The sequence below is a fragment of the Contarinia nasturtii genome, unplaced genomic scaffold (genome assembly GCF_009176525.2).
Source record: "Contarinia nasturtii isolate CC-2019 unplaced genomic scaffold, AAFC_CNas_1.1 Cnas_scaffold_414, whole genome shotgun sequence".
Lineage (NCBI taxonomy): Eukaryota > Metazoa > Arthropoda > Insecta > Diptera > Cecidomyiidae > Contarinia > Contarinia nasturtii.
Window position 1 is genome coordinate 1,076,828 of NW_022197768.1, and position 18,110 is coordinate 1,094,937.

Sequence of the window (18,110 nt, forward strand, 5' to 3'; positions counted from 1 at the left end):
AAAAAAAATTAAAGAAGTTTTAACTAAATATCTCACTTATTGATCCCTAGAAAGATTTATTTACAATTATTTTTTGTATATGTATACAAACATACACACTAATGCATAACAAGTGAGTGAGACGAAACGAAAAAAAAAAAACAGTGGCCAAAGTAATCAAATCAAAAACTAGCTCTTAATACATTTTCCTAAACTTTTTCTTTCGATCGCATCGACGATTCACTTATTAATTTTATTCCTACCATTATTGTGGCATGCACGTGAATAAATGAAAACGAAATTTTAAACAAAAAATATAAAAAGAAAATAAATTTCCAACACAAATATATAAGTTCGATACGGGGTCAATATAAAAGTGCTAAGTTAAATTTAAAAAAAGTTGCCAAGCAAAACAAAAAAGGGGCATTTGGCCCCGACTTTTTTTTTTAAAAGAAAACTATGAGAATAAAATTGAAAATTGTTTAATTTGCTTAACACACATGCATACACAATTGTAAACAATGTAAAAAAAAGTGACTGAGGTACGAAAGTGAAATATAAATTGGTTGAACATGTTATTTTCCGTTTAATTCATGACAATTTCAAACAAGTGAACATACACCAAACACACCAAAAATAAAAACGAATCCACTAACATTCAATTATTACATACACACATATAAAATAGTCGAATTATTATTTTGTGATCCATCAACGTGTGGCAGACAAGTATTTGATCCCAAAGTCATTCATTGCAATCAGATAATAAGTAGCACTTTGATTGACAACTATTCAGCTCAGGACGCGTCACAAATATAAAGGAACTTAATTCAATAGATTATTTTGTGCAAATAAAGTTTTACGCCAACTTTATTTCAAAGGTACGTACACACGTCTTTTTCTGTCTCATTTTTGTAAATGATGTATGTGTTTCACCATATATATTTTTTCTTCTTCATCATCTTCTGTTGATGTTGTGTGCTGTTTTTCTTCTGTTCGCATAAAGTATTTTTGCATTCAATTGACAAATGGATCATGGTAAACTGTATGTGGAAGTTTGTGTTGTAACAAGACTTCAAAAAAATACGAGCCCGCATCATCCATTATGTACAATTGCACATTCATTTGATTTCATCCATTTATTCTCGTAGCGCATACGGAAATTGTAGCAAATTTTTTTCAGATTCAGCCCCTCTTCGTTTCTTTCCTATAAATGAAAAAGAAGAATAAGGAGAAGAAGAAGAAAAAAATATAAAAGAATGAATGAACACACAAAAAGAGATGTTCCAATCTTTGCCCTATGTAAAATCAACCCATTTCAATATTTAAAACTTGAACATCGGCATAAAAATGTTGGTGCTTTGATCGATGCGTATGAAATTTAAATGAAATGTCAATTACACCCTTCCACATTCACATCTCAGATACGTATTCTTTCATTCAATGATGTCCGCATTTTTATTCACATCCTTCTCTCAATTCAAAACTACACACTGGGTGTGTGTGTGTCAGTGGACGCACTCCTTTTGGTATTCTGATCTATGAACCGAAAGAATAATGGTCGATGCCAAATGTATCCTTTGTTTCAATAATTTTAAAACAGTAGTGTGTAAAGGGGCCTTACACCCCCCGAGGTTTGGAAAATTCTTTTGATTTGTTTTTGATGAGAGTAAAAAATCTTTAAATTTCCTAAGTTTTTTAAAGGAAAATCATCCTCCCATCATGGGGCGGAAATGAATGAAACGAAATTTTCTCTCTCATAGGCGCAGCCATATTGAAAATTTTGTATGCGCTTATATGTAAAATTGGTGGCGCCACTGGTATATTTGATGGAAAAAGAAGAACATGTTTGAGTCTCACTCGTTTATATGTAAATTACATAGACATTTCCAGGCCATGCCTCCCGTAATCAACTTTGAATCCGAGTAGAATCAATAAATCCCCTATTAGAATAGAGTTTTGGAAAAGGCAAGGGATTTTCTCAGGAAAACATATTTTTCCCCTACATATTTTTTACACTAGAATAGACTTTTCACAATTGGACACCCCCTAGAAATTTGACCTCGTACGCTACTGTTTAAAATATTGAACACCCATTCAAATGGAAAACATTTTCTCTACGATGTCCAATGAGTTTGTCGTAAGACGAGAATGGCAATTCAACTGGTATAGAAATGTGCATAGAAATTAGCCATCATTTTACAATAGTAAATGGACAACAATTGGCACATTGGTTGCCTCTGTCGAAATATGATGTAGAAATAGTGGAATTGTATTGTGATGTGTGTAAGCATTCCATGTTCAATTATTTTCTATATTATTTAAGAAAATTACAAGTTTTCATTTTACATTTTACGATCCCAACTCGTACCCAATATTATCATATTCGGTCTATAGAAGAATTGAGTGAAAAAAAAAATGCTCGGCATGCTTTTTGAAACAAAATGAAAATTTAAAAGGGCAATGATGAGTCAACGACATAGCATATGCAGACGCATGTCATTCGATGCCTACATTTTTGTGCCGAGATTTCATTCTCTCTCTCTCTCTCTCTCTCTCTCTCTTCAATTTATTTTACTCGATATGACTGTGCTATACTTATAGACATTGATTTTATGAGGCGCTACGTTGATGTCTCAAAATTAATGTGTGCTGAACTTAACTGAAATACATACATTAAACATGAGCTAATAAGTGCTATGCCACAGCGACAGTGAAGCAGAGATGCTGTCGAGAGAAATTCGGATAGAGGATAGAGGAGATAAGTAAAGAAAGAAAACCAGCAAAAAAAATTTGAAACATACAAAAAGCAAACATTACGAAAATTGCGAGGAAAACAAAATATAACTAAAATTTTGATAATTCGCCAAGTCTGCCATCATATGTATATGTATATGTTATTTAACTTAGTCAAATGTTTGTAGGTTCCCGTCGATTTCAATCTCTATTCGGTATCTTGTACAAGTGAGTTCATCACAGGCGCAGACATACATACATTTCTTTATGTGCCATAATTTTCGTAAGAAATCCCATTTGTCATGAGTCCACATAACTTTCGACTGGAAAATGAAAGAAGTTGGGAAAACTATTTAAAAGCTGTCTTTTTTGCACTTAACTTTCAAACACAAAGCTTCATTTCAATGCGCGAATCAAGCCAAAGTGAATAATTTCATTATTTATTGTAATAAAGGAACAAGATTTTAGTGTGAAAAATATATCAAAGGGAGCTTTTTAAAAGCAATTTCAAATGATGCACGAGCCGAAGACACACCTGGCACATGGTCGCTAAAATGATTCAACATACATACACACAGCGCAAAGCTCATATAGCTTGATAATAAATGTCAAAAATCAAATAAATAAAAAATAATTCAATAGTTAACAGAGGCACGACAAATGTATTTGCGCAAAAAAAAACACACACACACACACAAACGGCATTAATAACAATATAGCAGCGCACATAAAATGCATGAGAGCAAAAAATCAACAAAATATTCAGAGACATTTATACTAATTGTCACCTAAAATATGTAGTCGTCATTAACATGCTTTCGGTCTCGCGCATTATACCAAAATTCGAAATGAATGCTCGCCCATAGCCATACTCATAGCTATAGTCATAGCCGAAAGCATGTGTGTATTTTATACATATTACATGTTATATGTGAAAAACCAAGGACTGATTGGAAAATGTTCCGAATAATAGAGCGAGAGAAAGAGAGAGAGAGAATGAGCGGAGTGTGATTTTTACGACTCTTGTGGAAAGCTCTCTCACACCAAATGTGAGTGTTCTGTAACCAGTACACTGTACATTGCATTTTAGTATAGAGAGACAAATCACAATGGGGATTTTACTATGATTTTTCGAGATAAAAGTAAATTTATTGCATGCTGAAACACAATAAAGATTTCTAAATCAATGCATATTGTCGTTGTTAAGTGGAAATTTTAAACCCAACATAATATACTTAGTATGGTACAAAGAAATAAAAACAATTATTTTTCCCACACCATTTATTTTCCAATTATATTAAATCGTTTACTATTTTAACGAATAAGAGGGAGAGAGAGAAAGGCATAGAAAGGAGAACCATATTATATCGAGAATATTGTATGATAGTCAAGGTTTTGATCATGTTATGCCGAGCCGATATGGTGTAGAAGAGTTAGACCGTGTGGTTTGAATGAATATGCTTGCGACGAGACACAGAGTGATAGAGATAGAACAAACATTCTAGTGGGGACAGTTTAACGTAATTGACATAACACAATTTGTTCGATTGTGTTTCTTTAATGTCCTGGGATGGATTTTAATCACTTTTCAAAACGAAATGCACATTGAGTTGTTCGCAAAGGGGCCTTAAAATCACGCTTAACGGACAATGTCTTTAAAATAAAAACTAAATCAAATTAATGCATACTCATATTAAGCTCGGCATGGAAAAGTTCAACTTAACCAAAAAAAAAAACATACCAAAAATTTAAAGACACATACTTATCAAGTTTAACGGAGATAATACGCGCATCACACTTAAATACATGAAATAAATGCAAGCACATGTCGACACAATTTGAAATTCGAGAGTTACACACATTTGAATAGATGTGGCTTCATTAGCATTCAAATCTCAAATAGGTATTACTTATGATGAGACACATCTTTCATCGGTTTTGTATTCTAAATAGGAAATAATAAGAATAGAGAGATACATTTATTTTCGGTAGGTTTGCAAAGTTAGGAATACAGAGATTCCAGTGAATCTAAGTAGTTTTACATCGAATTTGATTATCATAAGAATGGTTGATTCCATTTCGCTCTTATGACGCTCAACGAGAGTCATGCGTATTTCATTTGATTACATAGATAAAAACGATTTAGAATTTGATTCTTAGGCATGTGTATTAAATTTGTCTGAAATGAATATATATGTTAAAGCTGAAGTGGATGATAAAAATCGACATAATTGCATATCAAAACGGCAATCATGTATTTATTTGATAAAGTGGAAGCACATAAAAAATCATCTAATTTTTGACAAACCAGTTGTTGTTTTCGCTCAGCCTGTTTCGATAACTCTGAAGATACATTGAGCTTTTCCTTCAAGTCGTAAATAGCACGAACACACACGATCACACACAACAACAATAAAAAATAAATAGGCAATAATAATTAAATTTCAGATTGTCTGACATATATACACAATTTCATCAGGTTTTTTGTGCATGTGGCGAATTTTAGTGATTCTCATCAATGGTATGAAATATTGATTCACTTGATATACTCAATCTCTCTCGTTCTCGCTTTTTTGACACATAAGCCGAATATCAACAAAAAAAAAGTTACAAAAAAACTCACGAGAGACGTAAACACATTTCTGTGTTTGAAATACATTGACAATTGTTGATTTTTATGGTGTGTTTCTATCTTGGTTCTGTTGAAATCAAAACACGATATATGTCTACGATTTGTTATACTTCCGGAGTGTATATGTGACGGACAATACATCCAAGTGCACATTTAATTTCAGTTTCGACTCATTTTACAGCCTCATTTGTTTTGATATTTGGTGTTTGTGTGTCTGACACAAAAAAAAAAAATAATTGTGAAATTCTAGAAGCCTATAAACGAGAAAGGAAAGAATGGATGTTCGCACATGCAGTCATACTATATATGCCGTAACGAAAAATCTGTTTGAACCTCTATCCTTCCATCTTTCGTTTACTTTTTCACTCACTCTCCGCCTATCTCTCGATCCATCGATCCATTTTCGTATTTTGTGCTTGCGAAAATTTATGAGCGAGTATAGTCGAAATGAAGCAGAAACAAGAACCAAAAGAATTATTGACATGAAATGTAGTTGAAATGAAAAAACAAACAAACAAAGGGAACAAAAAATCAAGAGAAATCGAGAGACACACAGAGAGAGATTTGAACGAGATGCACAGGCATAAACATAACACACAAACCAAACTAAATGAAACATTAAACACAAAAGAAATATCTAGTAACCGCAAGAAAACAAAAAAAAAAATGAAACTATTCTCTGTATATATTTATAAACTTTGAAATATGTTACCCAAAAGTAATTAACAAGGAAATGTGGGCCAGGGTTCTGCCATGTGTAAACGTCTGCGTCTTCTTCTACACAAATGTTCACTCTTCTATGCTCATTTATTTCATTTGTTGTTTTTTCTTCTTTCGTTTTGTTTGTTTCGTTTTCTCTGTTGATGTTCGGCACACAAATTTTCAGCTGTTATTTTTTCTTTACATATTCTTTACGTACTCCGTCGAAAAACAATCGAAATTCATTTCATGCATATTTTTCATGATTCCGTCGGTTGTTTTGCATGTTACTTAATGAAAAAAAATCGTATTTCTTCAAAATAACAACAACAACACCACCACCAACAAAATGCAATGTACATTTGGAGTGAGTGCTGTTTCAAGAATCATTATTCTATGGGGCATTGCCGCCCACTTTACGATTCATTTTTCTCGACTTTACTTGCCTTTACATCATAAGAGATATGCTAGGTGAAACATTTTATGTGCGAATGATAATTAAAACATCTCCAATAGAAATGCGACATCGGTGGATGGATGGCGTACAGCCATGAGTTTAATTGAAACAGCATGACATTTTTCGTTGCTTCGGTGTACGCATCCATTCTGCTTCGCTTCTGTGGCGGTTTATCTCTCTTTTTCGCAACAAAGTTTGCCAAAGTTAATAATTTTTTGGCGCCCCAAAAATGGTGAAATAATAATGCACGAATTTCAATCAAATCCACATGCATAAATTAATTTTTAAACACAATGCACAAATTTAACCGATATTAAATTCGTACGCCATTCTTGACATTCAATTTTGATTGATTTTAATCATACACTCGTACAATATTCAATGCATGAGCATTATTGTGGCCAACAATGATTGTCAATTTATAAATGAAAAACCGTTGGCATTTTATTCAATAAGCTCATTTCATTCGCTCTTTGTTTTTCATGACGTCTGAAAACAATTCGAGAACAAGATGAAAATAATGATGAAGAAGAAGTGGACAAAAATTTATTACAATAAACTGATTTTCATTTTCATTCATTCCATTCAATGGCACCTTTTTTGCTGTGAACATTTCGGAACCATTTTGCCTGTGTTCTTGTTAGATTTCAAAAAAAAAAAAACCAGTCAACATTGTCCTGTGAAGAAAAAAAACTAATAAAGTTTTTTTTATACTTTAGAAAATTGATTTCTTGCAAAAGCACTAGAAATAACTGTGCCAAAAGAAAACAACAAGCAAAGCGATGGACGAAATGGAGCGTGCTGTTTTTGATTGAAATACTGGAAAATAATAATAAACCAAAGAGGCATTAATTCTCAGTTTGAAAGAATTTTCCAAGTCCGCTTATAAGCAAAAGCGTATTTTGAGTGTTTCCGAGTGTTTTGAATTTTTTCCCTTAACATTTTATAATAATTCGGAGAATTCTCATATTTGCGTACTTTACACATATAAACATTTACATACTATATCCCTCTATTTCATATATACATTGTGTATATATATTCTCAAAACTCCCGTCAGACAAAGAACAATGTTATGTACGCGATGCCAACAAAGTTGTCTGAGAGAAAAAGAGATGGAGAGAGAGAGTAGAAGAAAAAAAGATGCTACCGCTGAAGAGAAGCAATGTAAAATGATGAGAGAAAAAAAATATCGAAGATAAAAATTCCCATTTAAGCTGTATTGAAGCTTAAAGTACTCACCAATGCCTTGGTTGGTTCTCTGCTCTGTGCTCTATGTCGTGTAAAATATCAATAGTCTGTGAATAAATTGTCTATGAAAATTGTTCATCTGATCAAGTTTTTCACATTAACTTTGATTTCTATTATGCCGATGTCCAATGAGCCTCAGCGCATATAAGAAAACATCATCGTACATGACTTCGCTTTTCCTCTCGTCAACGATGGAGAAACTTGGCATTTTTCTATCCATTCTAGATAGTTAATAATAAAAATATATCGCTATAGATTGGATGAGAGCGAACAAAAAAAAAATGTATGAAAAAAAAACAACAACAAAATAAACATAAAATAAAACAAAACAATCGTGTATTCAATAAGCCTTGATTCAGCCATGAAATCTAGAATATCCAGATTATCGTATGATGTTACATGTTTTTTTACTTTTGTTCCCCTTCCCCGTCTCTCTAATTCTCTATCTATTTGTGACTGTCCCCCCTCCTCTTTGCTCTGCTTTATTGTCACCATTTAAACAGTCTGGGAAATGAAAATGAAAAGCAAGTGGTAAGGCCGTTTTCCAACAACCATGTGATGCATAAAACAACGCATATACACAATGGAAAGCAACTCCAACGCATAAAAATAACATCCACTTAGCGAATGCTTTGAAAGCGAAACAGCGAAAATAAAATCTCGATCTCGAATATATATTTATATGAGCGCATGTGTATGTGTGTTCACGACGACTGTGAATAAAAGGACCCAATGAAAGAAAAAGAAAAAAAACGAAACGAAAACTTACTCGCTTCAGTGACACAATGAACAAGTATGAATATCTTTCCATATATTGTTTTAGTATCTCGTGAAAATATTTTCATATTTTCCCATTTCAACAATTTGTGATTTATACGGATGGTAATGAACGCACAGCTCAATTTCGATCTAGACCATTTACGCTGATTTATTGTGTACAATAAAATGAAATTGTTTGGCTGGAATTAAGGCGAAATCTTTTTCTCACGATGTTTTAATCAGTTCATTTGAGAAAGATGAAAACAACTATTCGCACAAATCAACGAAATGTATGTCATATGGGATATTTGGCTGATGCTTTAGTGTTGTTGTTTTTTGTTGATATTTCGTTCCTCTATTTTCCTTCCGATTTGTCTTATATGATTTCTTCTTCTCCTTCATTTTATAAATAAAAACCATATCATTCGAATGATTTAGAAGCTCAATTCATTTTTAAGTGATTTGCTTGGTATGCGAAGATCGTTGCTTGTTTAACACACAGTTTTGTATTTTGTTTTGCTTTGAAAAAAAAAGAAGAAGTCAAAAAAAAATGGAATAGAAAAACTACCCATAAATTTCATCAGTTCACAGCCAAAGTGGCGCTGTTTGTCATCATCCCCAATTTTCTCATATTCATACATATTTTGTGACACAGTTTTTTTCTACACTTCAAAAGATGTAAATTTTTTTGTGCTCTTATTTGTTTATCGCTTTCAGACGGATACCTTCAACAACGTAATCCTTCAATGGCTGCTGTAAATTCGGTGAGTGTTTCGATCGAATAGGTGTGAATATCGTATTACTCATTACTTATTTAAATTAGTCATGGGATTTGAGAGTGGATTCAGTTCGCACAATAGAAAATGCAAAAATACAAAAAAGAAAATAATAGAGAATAAACGAACGAAAACAAAAATCATAGAGATATTGTCGATTATTCTCATGTGAATTTAAAACTTTACGAAAGTTTTCCATACACAAGAAACAAAAAAGAGAGAGCATATATTTATGTGGTGTCATATTTTGTAATCTTTTTTTTATGCGTAGGTTCAAGGAGGTTTGCGACTTCCTTTGGCCGGTATCGCATCACCAAGACTGTTGATGTGTAGCGCATCAATGGGTGCAGAAGGTTCGGTAACACTTCAGTTACGTGAGGCAGTTGAGGCTCCCGATTCAAGTGGACAGTCTGATACGACCGCATTGACGATTGGCTATCCAGAGACAGATCTTTTGGCTGACATACAAGGATCAATACAGGCTACAGGTAATCGGTGACCCAATATTCGAAAACATTTATCAACGCCATATCGTTCGATATCATCATCAACAGTAACCAATAATAAAAGCTTTCAACCATATTGAACGCACAGAGAACAAACACACATACATATACCGATTGTCGTATATATTCACATTTTTTTTTCTGTCGACACATAATTCATTATTGCTGTATAGGGGGTGCTTTTATGTATGTGCTGAAATAAAATTGATGAAAAATATTCGAAGCGTAAAAATTCTGCACACAAAAAAAATGAGAATTCTCTCGTTTCTGAAACTCAGTATGAGTGCAAAATGTGTTTCTATGTGTATGCATTAAGCATAAACGATTTCTGTATGCAAATAGCAGAAGAGTCATTTAGAGAGCTCTTTTGGGCTTTAGTTCAGCGATTCTTATGCGATTCCTATGCAGATGTCCATATCTTCAATTTATTGTGTTATTCTGTGTGATTTTTGTGGGTGTGTTTGGATATAAGTGTGTGTGTGTTTGTGTTTGTGAGAGATAGAAGTATATTTCAAATGGAAATTTTTTTATCACCTTACACCCTTCAACACTGATATGGTTAGATAGATAGACGAAGAAAAGAAATAAAAATTAAAGGATGTATATGTGTGGCAGTGCGTGTGTCATCTTACCAATCACATTTTGATATATACATATATCTTGTTGCTCTCTACATCTTTCTGTGCTTTGAACACATCTGAAGGAATTATTTTTACATTTTCGTATGGTAAAATTAAAGTAACAGATGATGTTACCATTTTCAATATTTTAGATAACTCAGATCATGGCATTTCAAATGCATTCATGAACAGCACTCGGTTGTTACACTTTTTTCCTATGGTAAATCAGGTAAACATTAGTGAGCAAGCGAGATACATACGATGAAAAAAGCCAGAAAAACGAATCATTTGCTCAATATTTTTTTGTTCTATGCCTAGTGGAATGCAATAACAATGTTCGGAATATTGTTCAAACTAACACTGCTGGTATAGATACACCGAAAAAATATATAAAAAGAGCACATAAAGCTCTCTATACATAGTTAATTTTATCGCCTCAATATTGTTCGCTTTGATGACTTTCGCATAAATATACACACAATGCACACACACACATACCCCCAGAAGCTATATAGAATTTTCGAATGAATGTACTCTAAAGAATACTGATAATAAAAGCATTACAGTAGCCATTGAGTACGCAGGTGTTGAGTTTTAATTGCGTGTACTCGAATTGTTTCTTCGAGCACAAAGTGATTTCAACCGAACGTTTCTCATATTGGTGTGTGTATGTGTATGTGTGTTTTTTTTTTACTGTTGTTGTTTTTTTTCTCTTTCTCGGGATATTCAATTGTGTCTGCTTATTTTCTTCACTGTTCAATAGTCGGTAGTGTAGTCAGTAAAAACTCGGTGCAAAGCAATGGCACCGTTACCGTTACAACTGTGCCAGTCACAACGACCAACGGCAACAGCAACATCAATGTGAATCGCAACCAATCATCGAATACAAACGTTAAGGAAAATGTGGTAACCACCGCTCAAAATAAAACAACAACAATCGCATCATCAGCAGTAGCGGTGACAGTGGCAACGGTAAAAAAGTCCAGGCCGAAAACATCATCACCAACACGACACGGACCTCAACAATGCCAAGTAAATATCGTCACGTTTCGCATTTTATATATATGAGTGTAGAGAAAGTTTTATATTGAAAAATGGACTTCACGTTTAATCAATATCATCATTATTGTGCGTGTGTACTATGCTGTGGATCCTAGTGTGGCACTGACTCTTTCAATAAGTTTTTATTTATCCAATGAATGAAAATTTTCTCATTTGATTATCACTCTCGCCGATAGGTATGCAGCAAAGTGTTCGGTAATGCGTCTGCTTTGGCAAAACATAAGCTTACTCATAGCGATGAACGAAAGTATGTGTGTGGCATGTGTTCAAAAGCATTTAAACGACAAGACCATTTGTAAGTGTAACCTTTCTTTTTTTCTTGTGTTAATAAGTTAGAAAATATTTTAAAATTTAATGTGAACTTTAGCGTTAACATGAATAAAAACTTAAAATAAGAAAAAACGACGAAGATCATGCATCACTGCACGAGAACACAGAAGAATAAGAAGACAGAGACGAAAAGCAAAAGCATATATTAGATTAAACTCTAATATATAATAATGAAGTTCATATAATACCAGTGGTTGTTCTCGCCATTTTTCGTTGCTCACCTTCTCTTTCCCTTCTTTCGTTCTTGCTCTCAATTACTTAGCAATGGTCAGCAATGGTTAGAAATGTTCGTTCTGGCATTGAGAGCATGGACATATGCGTTTATTTCGTCGATTGGCATGAAAATCAATTCTTTACACTTGCTCACATTCGAGTTGATTCGACTCATTTTGTGGATCTCGATTTCTCATTGGATTCGTAAATCATTACGTGTGCTCTTATTTTTTCTTTCTCTCTTGTTTTTCTCTCTAACACGTTTCTTTTTTATTAGAAATGGTCATATGCTGACTCATCGTAATAAAAAGCCGTACGAATGTAAGGCAGAAGGTTGTGGTAAATCCTATTGCGATGCACGATCGTTAAGACGACACACTGAAAATCATCACAATACGGTGGCAACGGCTCCAACTACGCCAAATCAATCGATTTCATCAACAGGACCTCTGGGTGGCTTGAGTTTGTCGCCAGCAACCGCAAGCGGTAAGCTCATAATAATTTTATTTTGCTTTTCTCACACTTTCTTCATATCTCTTTCTCTATCATTCACACACACTGACCGCTCAAACTTTCATCTAACGAAGAATAAAAAAAAAAGAAATATAAGTGCCTGTCACTTTTGTCAACTTCCCGTCTAATGATTCTCGCATTCAATGCAAAACTCGACTGCTTCCTTTTGTCATGTTTGTAAACTTTTAACAAAAGTTTAAACGTTTATTAATACCCATGCTCTTATATGCATGGATGTCAGTGTGAGAGATAATTTTCAAATAATTACCTTCATTTAAATAAATTCACATTATGAATGAAAAGGTGACTGTATATTTAATGATATTTTCTGCTTTTTCAATTCGATTTTCCAACTTCCGTGTTCGTCTTTGTTGTTGCCTCTTTTCATCTTGCTTTTGGTGATGTGCAATTGTGTGGCCGTAAATTAGGTGATGCAAGCTCTCCGCATGGTTCTAATTGTTTGCAATTTAATGGTAATGGAGTAGGAGGAGATGGATCGAAATCACCGAGCTTACCAGCTGCTACTAGTAATGAAGGGCTGTCACGTCAACAGCTTGAGCTCATTAGTCAGATTATGCAACAAACAAAACCAAACGTGAGTCTCACTTCAGCCAACCAACAAAATGGTCAAAAATCCATTCCGCGCCCAAGAACCTGGAACATTCAGGTAAAAAAAAATATTACTTAACAATGTGTCACACACAACAAAAATAATATTCTCGACTATTGCGGCTGTAAAAATGTGCAATTCATTTTGTGCGCACAAACTGAACAGAAAAAAGTTTTAATTTTTTTTAAATCGAGAAAAGAACAAAAAACAACAGATTGAACAACAAAAAAAAACAAGAACCAACAAAGTTTTAATCCTTGTTCATTTTTGCATAGACTCAACTGCAACAAACCCAAACGAAATCTGAAGTTGAAACGATAAACACAACATCAAACGCAACTACAACACTACAATCAACGGCCAATGGGAATACGGTGAAGACGGAACAAAAACCCGTTGAATGCAATTTATGCCATCGAAAGTTTAAAAATATACCAGCTCTTAATGGTCATATGCGTTTGCATGGTGGATATTTCAAGAAAGATGCCGAAGCGAAAAAATGTGATAAAAAAGAGACACCTGGGCCACCGTTGCAAACAGCAAGCGTTGGCATTCGGGCTCTCATCGAGGAAAAAATCATAAGCAAGCGAGGAAAAGACATACTCAAAGTAATTTGCTTGAATTTCATTTACTTATTAACTTTCATTTCTTATTCATTGTCATTGTCGTCGTCGTCGTCTATTTCTTCGGTTCCCTTTTTTTCGTTTGCGTGCACTTTATTCTTGTCGTATTAATATTTTGTTGTTTTTTTTTTGTTTTTTTGTTCAGAATTCATTTGCAGTACCTGCACCGCCAACATTATCACGTCGTTTAATCGATGCGGATAATTTTGTGGCACCAAAAACATTGACTACAACGAACGTTGTGACGCCGAGCCAAATATCAAATGCCATCACGTCGATTCCAGTGTGCCAAACAACAACCATGACAAATGTGACCCCAACGACAATTGCCAAGAATATTCAGTTGAGCACGAATTTAAATAAACAGAATTCTATTGAAACAAAAGATGCAACACTCATTGAATTACTAAAACGCGGTACAAAAGTGGCGGTCAAATGTAATTCAAATGATACGAATGGTAGTACGCTGACATTTAAATCAAATGCAACACAACAGACAACAACAACAGGAGCAGCAACAACAACGGTTCTATTGCCAACAAATGTGACCGTATCCAGTCCGGTTACGCCAACTACAAGTCCATTGGGCATATCATTGTCAAATAATTCCGTGAAAAACACTCCACTTGCACTAACCATTTCACAAAATGCAAATGGATCAAGCGACGTGTACACGTTAGCCTATTCAACTGATGCGACATCGACATTCTTCAATGAAAATGATGTGTATAATGTACCAGATACAGCGATGCTTTTGCAAGCAGTCGATTCCATTCAACTCTTACAAAATTCCAGTGGTTCGTCGCAGCTTGGTGACATTTCAACTATTGGCGAATATGCATTGGCCGATGGCGGTGATCTGAACGATACAAATATTCTATCACAATATACACCATCGCGACAAATTCAGGCTGTGCTAAATTCACCGTTACCGGAAAGTTTGGCCGAATTTAGCACACTTCATTCCAAAGATTTTGTGCTCTATGGCACCGAAAGTGAAAATGATGATTCACCAACGGCACACACATCGAATTCATCGTTGCCCACATCACCGCTATCTTATCCAACACCGCCAGCCAGCCATGAAGGAATTACACAATCGTCACCGTTCCTTGATGATACTCATCATTTTGGCGATGCCAATTCTATATTTGATGATAAGAAAAATATTAGCTTCCTCGATGAAAATGGATTATTCAAAGACATTAAAGACACACGACTCAGCGATTGTGAGCAAATTTTAAAATTAAAACATGAGCTTTTCAACGACACCAAAGTTGTGATGGACGATACATTGTATTTTAAGAGTGAAATTAAAAATGAATATAATTCCAAGAGCGATTTAGCCAATGCAAATAATCACACCGAAAATATCGACGAGTTTAATCAAAACCTATCGTTTCTTGATGAATCACGAAATTTCCTTGTCGACAGCCGCAATCCATCGTCACCATTGTCGGCTGCATTTTTTACCAGCACCATGTCAAGCGCTGAAGAAGTAAAAGAAGCACTCCAAGAAGTGTTGCCTAACGAAAGTATTGCATGTGAACAGAATAACGACATTGATTTGTATTACTTACCATCGGCCGCATTTCAGTCACAAATGATGCTCAACTCTGACGATCCATTGTTATCATCATCGCCAAAGGATTTTATCATTAAACATCCCATAAATCGGTTCGAATTCGAATCGGGATCCAGTGCAAAAAAGCAAAAACTTGATGGTGGCGGTTGTGTTAATATAGAAAAAAGTAAAATACTCATTACAAATCAAACGGAAAAAATGCACACCGAGACCTTTTTGAGCCCGTCCAATTTACCGATAAATGCACCAACAACCGTTGCAAATTCAACCACTAACAGCACTACAACTGAATTCACACAGCCCGCACATCAAGTTAAAGAAAATATTCAATGCTATGCAAAGAGTTCACAGATGAATGTTCGACGAAATATCGCATATAAATCGATTTTACGAAAAGCATCGGCTCCATACTATACACCATCACCCATTCTTGATCCAAAACGAATTGCGCCCGGTTTGTATGCAGAAGTATCGAAGGATACATCCGAAGATATGATTGATTTTGAATTTGCCGAAAGTGCATGTGTTCCGGAGTTTACCAGAAAGTTTAAAGTAAACATTGGTTCGGATTTTCAAGCCATAATTCCATCAACGGAAACAGCAAAATCAGCTTATGAAAACGACAAATCGGAGAGAGAGCTGCCGTTGTGGAAGCCAAATGTGTTACAAAACGAAAAGCAAATTCAGCGTTTCGTTGAATTGGCCAAATCGAGTGCAGTTCCATTAGCGTGTCATTCGGAAGAGATGGCATTAAAAGCGTTGCTCAATGCAAACGGTGATATTCCAAATGCAATTTTGAAAATGTTACATGAACCACCATCGTCTATTCATAATCGTTGGCAACCGCAAGAAGTTGAAACTTTTCTTAATGGCCTTGAAACGCACGGAAAGAACTTTTACAAAATTTCCAAAGAGGTAAATGTTCAATTCACGATGTGCCATTTCTTGGCGCCTCCGGTGTATAGTCTCGTTTTTTTTTGTTTTATTTATGCCCTAGATATTCACTGTTTTTTCGTATGCATTCGCTCTCACTTAGATTCCATCGAAAACGACTGGCGACTGTGTACAATTTTACTACTTTTGGAAAAAGCTTTGCGTTCATTATAAAAGCACTCACTTGAGTTCCGAACTATTCAATTCGGCGGATGGAAATTCGATAAATGCCACAAATCAACAAGAAGCTCGTCCGCATGTTTGTGAAATGCCAGATTGTTCAGCAGTGAGTATCAATTTATTAATTGATAATTTTTGTTTGTTGAGTGTCGCACCAATTTCAATTGTCAGACCTTCTTATTTGGAAAGGAACAAATTTCGAAAATGGAATCCATTTTAATCATTCTTTTGTTTCAATTTTCCAAATGGAATGGATGATTTGGAACATTTAATCAAATAACTATATCAATTAGTATTCGCTATTGGGTGAAAAGGATCATATTTGATTCGGTAAAAAATGAAGAAAACGTTCGATTCATTTATTTGATTATATTTGAAAAACAAGATGAGAAAAAATTGATTCAAAAAACTTTGCTACCCATTGCCATTATATACTAAAAATATAAATATATATGTATATAAATTATGACTAACAAAATCAATAAAATTCATTTCAATTTTCGAAAGAGCTTCACATCGAAAGCAGCGCTGCACGGTCACACACGAATTCATTGCATTGGACGGGGAAACACATTTCCATCTAGCACGGTCAACGGACAAAGTTTGTCAGGTACTTCAATTGCTTTAATCACACAGGAAGATATACCCTGCAAAGTGTTTCCCTGTAAGGTTTGCGGAAAGTACGGCTAACATTCAACAATTTCATTTTCTTTTACACTATACCATAATAACATGTATCGATAATTCGTAATTTGTCCACGTTTTTATATCTCACTACTCTTCTGTTCATATCATTTTGAATAAACAATTTGGCAGTTGCACATGGTTTCATTTTGGATAATAATCGAGAGTAAACGAAGTCTTTGGTTTCGATTAAATACCTGTCATCTTCATTTTTTAGTTTCAATTGAATAATAATGATAGGAACAGTAGGTCTGTAGTTGAACAGTTGTTTTATAGAGATGTGTTTGTCCCGTTTCTTTTATTTATTTATTAATATTTTTTAAATATTGTCTTAGATTACTTAATTAAGACATACAACTCGTATATGTATCATTAATACAGTTATTAGTTTTCTCTGTCTTTGGAAAATTGCTCAATTTATATATTTATATATGAATGTCCGAGAATGAATGTGAGTCTTCTCCTGACTCTCAGCAATTTTTGTATGGCGGTGTTACATTTCAATAAACTCTCAGGAGAAGACACACATTCATTCTCGGACAATCATATAATGGATATATGTTTCGTACATAAAATATCTGCCCAGAGAGTGTTTCAGTCTTTTTCAACACCCATTCTATAAATGGCATATAATACACATATATCATTAATGTTGAATCAAAAACAAATCCCTTCGATAGAACGATCTTAATTTATCTATGGATGTAGTTGAATTGAAGTTTTGTTTAAGATTTAAAAAAAGTTGGATATTTTGGATTCATATTGATTATGTGCATTAAGTTGTTGCTAAAGCTGAAATCTGTTTTTCGTGTATAGTATAATTATTTTCGAGAAAAATAGATAATTTTTCATGGAAAACTTCCATTTGATAGATCTACGCATTGATTAATAAAATATCAAAGAGTTTAAATCATTCCGAAGCCAACAAATTTTGACTTCTAACCAATGAAAATTGGGATTGC

General features: G+C 34.2%; 1 protein-coding gene across 2 annotated transcripts in view; it reads left to right on the top strand.

Annotated features, from left to right (window-relative positions):
• LOC116338427 overlaps positions 1-18,110 on the top strand; it is a 27,613-nt gene continuing 9,503 nt past the window's right edge. Inside the window, exons 1-11 of one of the 2 annotated variants that reach the window (XM_031763659.1) lie at positions 1-860; positions 9,231-9,277; positions 9,561-9,777; positions 11,179-11,447; positions 11,654-11,772; positions 12,298-12,506; positions 12,962-13,200; positions 13,419-13,751; positions 13,912-16,266; positions 16,388-16,570; positions 16,972-17,144. In XM_031763659.1, coding sequence (XP_031619519.1) covers positions 9,260-9,277; positions 9,561-9,777; positions 11,179-11,447; positions 11,654-11,772; positions 12,298-12,506; positions 12,962-13,200; positions 13,419-13,751; positions 13,912-16,266; positions 16,388-16,570; positions 16,972-17,144 — 4,115 coding nt within the window. In that variant the 5' untranslated portion in view covers positions 1-860; positions 9,231-9,259. The remainder of the gene's footprint in view (positions 861-9,230; positions 9,278-9,560; positions 9,778-11,178; positions 11,448-11,653; positions 11,773-12,297; positions 12,507-12,961; positions 13,201-13,418; positions 13,752-13,911; positions 16,267-16,387; positions 16,571-16,971; positions 17,145-18,110) is intronic. The other variant, XM_031763660.1, reaches the window with a different exon arrangement.